General features: G+C 32.4%; 1 protein-coding gene across 1 annotated transcript; it reads left to right on the plus strand.

Moving 5' to 3' along the window:
- The first annotated feature begins 2268 nt into the window (after window positions 1-2268).
- Window positions 2269-7170, plus strand: LOC126666846 (putative protease Do-like 14). Its single transcript, XM_050359726.1, has 10 exons — window positions 2269-2596; window positions 2664-2804; window positions 3534-3673; window positions 3748-4010; window positions 4353-4413; window positions 4592-4722; window positions 5428-5548; window positions 6606-6698; window positions 6777-6901; window positions 6982-7170. Exons 1-10 carry the CDS (start codon window positions 2551-2553, stop codon window positions 7028-7030), a joined length of 1170 nt encoding a protein of 389 aa, XP_050215683.1. The 5' UTR covers window positions 2269-2550; the 3' UTR covers window positions 7031-7170.

Consider the following 7170-nt stretch of genomic DNA (forward strand, 5'->3'; position numbering starts at 1 on the left):
AAATACTCTACAAATTCAACATACAAATACCGACTTCAGCATTAGAGTGCTTATCGAACAATCACATCCGATCAGCGTTGTAGGTACACCCTTTTTTCATACATGTAAAAAGTGATAAGAGATTTAAGCGTCTAATGATGATTTTTAGAGAAACTCATCCGAGTGACGAGTTAGCAATCCACATGTTTGAATTCAAGTTGGCCAGATCAGACACATTGACAACCTTGAAAGATTAAAGTGTAATTAGCCGCAAATAACCCATAAAAGTCCAAATGACTCACAATAAAAATTTAAGATATTGGACTAATTGCAATGCCTTAGATGTTTATGGGCCAATTTGTAAACTTGACGAGTTAAATTGACCATACTCAAACCCTTGTGGTCCTGGAAGCCCCTTTTGATACTTTCAGACATCAAAATATTCTTTTAGCCACCTTTTCCACTACACCCTAATTACTATGAATTTAGCATAGTAATTGATGAAGTTTGTCTTCTTTAACGGGCTTTAACCTATAAAATAGTGTTAGACTCTTGATCGATTGGTGGTTGATGAGCACACCGATACTCAAGTCGGTATTGAGTTTAATAGAGTATTAATTGTAATTCAAATCTGAGTATAAGCATTCCTCGAGTCCTTATATTAAGTATGGGGGAATACCTTTCAGAGTCCAAATAGGAAATAGATTCCTATTTGGTTTTATTTATTATACATTAATCACAGTACAAAGGAGAACCACAGATGCTGCCAATTTTACTCAGGATGTCAAGAGACCAAAATTCCCAGAGTAGCCCAGGCAATTGAATCCAGATGGGGACAGTCTTGATCTCATAAGGGTCCATACTCATTCTCGGATGCCGCTTCTTGAGCATCATCGGTTTCTGATCAAACGAATACGGACCTGTTCATAAAACTTTTTGACAATCCTCCTCTGTTTTGAATTCAAACAAGAGCATAGAGGCATTAATCCTTACAACATTCAGTAAACCAAAATTCCCCCACCTATTCTTCACAAATGAAGCAATCCTTTCAAACTCTGGGAAAGTTCAAAGAACACATCCAACCAGGGCATTCCTCCATTTGTATTTTTCTTTGATTGCTTCTGTTGAACTGAAACTAACAAATCGTTCTCCATCCTTAACCGCAAGGGGGATGAACTTCAAGGAACCACTAAAACTTTTAGATATATTATCAGAGAACAAACTCCAATTCTTTTCCTTCGAAACTTCATTAGGATTCGCATTAGTCTCATCATCAACATTAGTAGGATTATGTTTCTCACTCTCCACCATATTACTCCACAAAACATCATCGTTCTTTAAATTAGGGTTTATAGCTTCCCCCAAATTTTCATCAACTTGAACAAAACCCAGTTGCTCTAGAGATTCAATCGGATTAGGTATTTATCATCTTCGATCAACGCCATATCTTGAATCGCAGTAGAACAAACCTTTTTTAGCTCTATTCCTCGCCATAGTTGCAAGAACGTGAGCTTTAGAGAACGAAATAACCGTTTTCTCAGCAGGCGTTCCGAGAAAAGGAGGAGAGAAAAAAAACGGTTTTTTTAAAAAAATAAGCAATAACATTAAGCAATGATCTAAAACTTATTAGTTTGTTTAATTGGATGTCTAAAACAACTATAACAATTTCAGATTATTATACCATTAAATTTTTAGGTGATATATACAGTAAAATTGGTTCCTTTTACAAACCTATATTTTACTTTAATTATATCATTTAGTATCACATATTAAATTTAATTAAAATATTATATTTTAATATTAAAATTTCATATTTTAATTATAATTTAATGTTAAAATTATAATTTAATGTTAAAATGTGTGTATAATTACTATTATTTCAGTTTAACTACTAAATACAACAAAAATTATTATTAGTTGGTAACTAATGAGTTTCAAATTTAAAATATATTATAATAAAAATAAATAAAATATTCAAAAAAGATATTCTTTATATAACATGATATTTTTATAATTAATTTAGATGAATAAAGAAATTTATATTGTGTTAAATTAAATATAAAATTGAATATATATTAAATTTTGCATATATTATAGTATTGCAAATTTGCAATGGAATTTATGTATTTTACTACTAGTATTTACACCTTTTAAAAAGGATTATATAAAAATAAAATGAAAAAAGAGTCAACGCGCCTCTTAAGTTTTAGGGGGGCGCGTTAACCCTTTGTTCAAAATAAAATTTCTAAAAGGAATATTGCTATATAACGCTTTTTTTTTAACCCATCTTCTTCGACCCACCTCACAACATTACTACAATTTCAAGGGGGTGAAACAAAAAGCCGTGAACACCATAATAAAAGGATTATTTGTTCAAATTTTGGTTCCCCCCATTCATACACACAACACTGCTAGTGCTAACCCAATTTTTTTTTGTAATTGGAACTGCTAACCCTAATAGAAAGCTTAACCTGTAAACCAACATTAAAATTCTAACAGCTTGTTGTTTGAAGAAGTTAGCGAGGGAGTAGTAAATTTCAGGACCAGATTGAGCTTTATTTAGTTCAATCAATGGCTCCGATCAACTTATGGAGGCAGAGGAGGGATGATTATCGGGGTAAGACAAAGAAATCACATTTTATTTTTTATTTATTTGGATTTTAAATGTTTGCCTCTGTCTACAGAGCTTTCAGGTTACTACATCCTTCACAATTCGTTTCACCGAAAATTTAAAATTTTGGAGTACAACAATTACACCGACTTAAGCGTAAAAAATGCTGCTTTGGCGGTGGCTCCTTCGGTTGTCAGCATTATCTTTTCTTCCGGTAGATACTATTATTGCTGTAGTTTTATTATGCAAATTGAATTCATTGCTTATTTCAAAAGTTTTGTTTTTTAGTTTATCTAAAAGCAGAATTCAGTAGTGTATTCTTGTATATGAACAATAAAGCTGTTAGTTCTGTTATTTATTTTGTATTAGACTGTCTCAGTGAACATGCTTGTGAGTAAGGATTGGTTGGTCAATCATAGATTTTATTGAACTGGTTGCTCATTTTGAACTTGCATAAAACAATTATGGGTTTTCTCTTTGTTTGTGTTACTCCTCATCTAATTGAGCCCATTGAAGTTTTTTCTTCTACCCATGTCTATGCTTCGTCCATTCCTCTCTTCTCTAACTATTAAATTTAGGGTTATTTGCATCAAAAAGCCTCACATTTCTTATTTAAGCACTTCATTTTTTTTGGCAAGTTCTCGCCCGCCATTTCATAATGAACAAAATGATGCCGCATTATGGAATTCAGCTTGAACCTGCTAAAAGTAAAGGAAAGGTTAGGCCAGTATTTACCAACTTTCATATGTGCCACCATTGGGATATCTTTTTTGAGTGTTCGAATGAGAATTTTGATTCTAATTTGAATTTGAATTTGAATATTTTACAACATCACCGTATTATCATGAAATAACTGTGACACTGCCTCACTTGTGTAAATCGTGTTTTAATCATATTACATTGATAAATTTCAGATTTTTTTGTTTTCAATCTTCTTTACCAGGGGAGGAGAAATTCTTTTGGGCTTCAGGGGTTGTCATAGAATGTGATCATGTCAATGGTGCATTTGTCTGTGTTATATTGACGTCCGCAAGTCCGCTTAGACTTGATGCCTATAAAAACTGTCTTCCAGGAGAATTCAAGGTTTGTTAAATTTATTTGGATGTAGAATCTGTTTCTCTTTAAGATTAAATTTTAAATTAAGCTCTTTTATTTAGGTTGAAGTCATTTTACCTGGTGGTGATTTATGTTGCGGCGATATTATTGCTTATGATCAATATTTTAATATTTGTGCCATTGAGATTGAATCGACGGCTCCATTACCTACTGCTAATCTAAGGTGTTTAGATGATTCTATCACTTTTGATGGTTCAAGCGGACATTCTAACTCATTTAAAGTGTTTCCGGGTGATACATTGGTAGCTTTGGGCCGATTTCATGATGAACCTTTTGAGGTTATGACTGCTCCTGGTAAATTTAGGTGAGATAAGGACGTGCCGCTTTTAATATCTTTTAGAATTACCATTATGGTACTCAATATTTGAATCTTAAAGGAAAAAAGTAAAAAAATGAGTTATAAATTGAAATAGAAAGAATGTTTTCCATTGGAATATAAATTCTTTTTGCTGTTTTCGTTTTAAGTCACATGCTTTTTTTGTTTTTACACCCTAGTAAATAATTGAATTTAGTCATATGTGTTTCAATTTAGTTAATTCAAGAGAATGCAAACTTCTGGAAATCACATTAAGTGTCTCCGATCATAATACAATTTGTAGTTTATTTGAACATTGCAGTCAATAATTTTTGTTTTCTATCTTTGTAGCGTTGAAAGTTGCAGATTAGATTGTGAAGAACTCCTCAGAGTAAATTGCATAACTACTAAGGTAAAAGTTTTCCCTATTTGTTTTACATTAGTACTAATTATGAAATGAATGCATTTCTATGAACAAAAAAGTACATATCCATATATGCTGTCTAGTTATGCATAATGGTTTTAACTGTTCTCTTCTAATAAATTTTGTATATGTTCTAAAATATCTTGACATGACTATGTCTTAATAGTGCGGCATTGGGGGACCAATGATTAACCTTTACGGGGAAGTTGTGGGAATTAATTTTTACGCTCAGAACTGTACGCCTTTTCTACCAACAAATGTGGTATGCAAGTGGTGGGAGCACTTTAAGAGTTGCAGGTATGTGCCAAATGTTTTCCTTTAACTATCTAATGAATTTGTAACATGTGCCCGGTTCTATTGATTGTACTTGGCTTAGATAAAAGTTGTTGGATACTGAATTTATTTTTTATATTTTATAATCTGTACAGAAAGATACAAGGAAAGGTAAGTTGATTGTGTTTGGTTGGAAACTTTAGTTTAATACCTTTATTAAGTATTTTTAAATTAGTTTCTATGAATCAATTTAGTCATTTATTATATATGAATGCTCTATTAAATGAGAGTTGATGAGTAATAACTTATGATATATTAAATTCTAATCCTAAGTTGATTTGAAATTTTTCACTATTTTTCAATTAGAATGAGTTTAGTCGGAAGCATTAAAAGGTAAGGTCATAAGGTATAACTAGCTCATTACTTAGCTAATTGTATTCAACTTTTTGTTTTTGTTTGTAAAAGGATGGGAGCAGAAATTTGATTTCACGAGTGCTACTCTCGTTTTTGGTGTATTATGTTTGTCAGCTAAATATTTCAATTTTTTCTTCACGTGTGAAATGGAAGAAAAGGTATTATTATTTTCTAGCTCACATAGGCTAGTTAAGAGATTAAAATAGAGGGATGTGCTAACTTCTTTACTGCATTTAATAGACGATGAATGTCAATTTGACTATTTTTTTAGTGTGTGCTAAATTTTTATGGTGCTTTCATTGTGGAATTTGATAGGGAATATGTTCCACCTTTGCTAGGAGTACAAGTTAAAAGGCTTTTTGCAGCTGTGGTGGATAAAGTTGAGAAGATTGTACGGGAGTTTCCGGATATTTCAAATGGCGTTATTGTCGAGGAGGTATTTTCTTCATCATTATTTATTCTTTTTGAATATTTCAAAAAGCATTATTGTGAAGCCATATAAGAATATGGAAAATTAATGGTTTGTGCCGGATAGTGTTGTTGTTGTTGCAGCACACTGCTGTTTTTTAAGCAGCACACTATTGAACATGTAAACTTTTGTGAATTTGTTGCCTTTACATTCAACTATGCGCTATGTGATTAAAAGTGTACTTGAGTGAAGCTTAGATTATTTTCTTGTAAAAAGAGGCAATTACCAAGATGTTACGGTTTTTTCTTATTTTCAGGTTTTAAATGACTCGCTAGATTTAGAAAGGTCAGGTTCACATGATGTCATAATTTAGGATTTTCTTATGATTTTTATTAATATTTGCATCAAGTTTATTGTCTTTAAGTGTGATAATTTCAGTTAAGTGATCTCTTGATAAGATTTTGAGGTGAAAAGTTTTCCGTCTCTAGTTACAATGCATTTATAGTGATCATCTTTTCACCACTTTCTATTATTGCAAAATGATCTCGACTTATTTGATTCAACTACCAGTGCAACCACACCATCCAATTTAGGTGTGTAATGCCTAGGCATAAGAGAAATACATATGGTATGACTCTTTTTGTTTTGCCAGTAAATCTTCAAGGAAGCTGTGTATGAAGAAATTATTGTTAATTTACTGAGAAAAACTGAACCATGTTTATTTGTTACGTACGTTTTGAATCAATGAACCATATCTGGTTACGGTGGACATCTTGGGTTAAATTGAAACTATCCTGACTCCTTATTGATATGCTTATGTCATACAAACATCCAAAATGTTTTGAAGTAGACAAAATGCGAAGTTGAAGCACAAGCTTCAAAGAGAATGTAAATGAGAACTTTTAAGCTTCAATGAAGAAGAAACGAGAGCCATGTTTTCACATTCCTAGCACAGCACATAGTTTATATATTCGTCATTTGCTTTGTATAATTTGGTTGTGATTTCATGATAACAATTTCACTTGAGCAAATGTTGCATTGAATTATGATTGCTTATCTAGTTTATGCTTCAAACTACGCATAGGTTACACCGGGATCTCCTGCTGCACTTGCCGGCATATGTCCGAATGATGTAATAGTTGAACTTGGTGGAAAGGATGTCCGGAGTTGCTTGGAGGTACCGTATATGACCACATCTGGTGCACGCGATCTGATTTGTTGGGTTAATTTCTTTTTCTTTTATGTTGCTTGTCAGTTATTTGAAATGATGTGGGACAAGGCTGGTAAAAGGGTAGACTTGGTTTTGCTGAGAGCAAGTAATAGTGCTCGTTTGGATTTATCTATGGTGGTTGGTGCCGTCCGCGCAGATCAATTATATAGGTAAACACCATCCATATTTCTCTTTTACGTTCATATACATTGCTGTTTTCATCCCTTATTTTTCTTTCTTTATTTTATAGCTGGCCACTTCCGGAAGAACTCGACTTTCTTATGGCAGATGAATTCTAATATTTATTATTTATATGTCAATGCAATATATCTCCAAATCTCGGGAGGGATAAGTTCCATCTTCGACAAAGGTTCATGATTGTTATTAAATTATAAATTAATTGTATCTCTCTGTTATCATGATTAATCAGTTGTCATCA

This window comes from Mercurialis annua, linkage group LG2 (genome assembly GCF_937616625.2).
Source record: "Mercurialis annua linkage group LG2, ddMerAnnu1.2, whole genome shotgun sequence".
Taxonomy (NCBI): domain Eukaryota; kingdom Viridiplantae; phylum Streptophyta; class Magnoliopsida; order Malpighiales; family Euphorbiaceae; genus Mercurialis; species Mercurialis annua.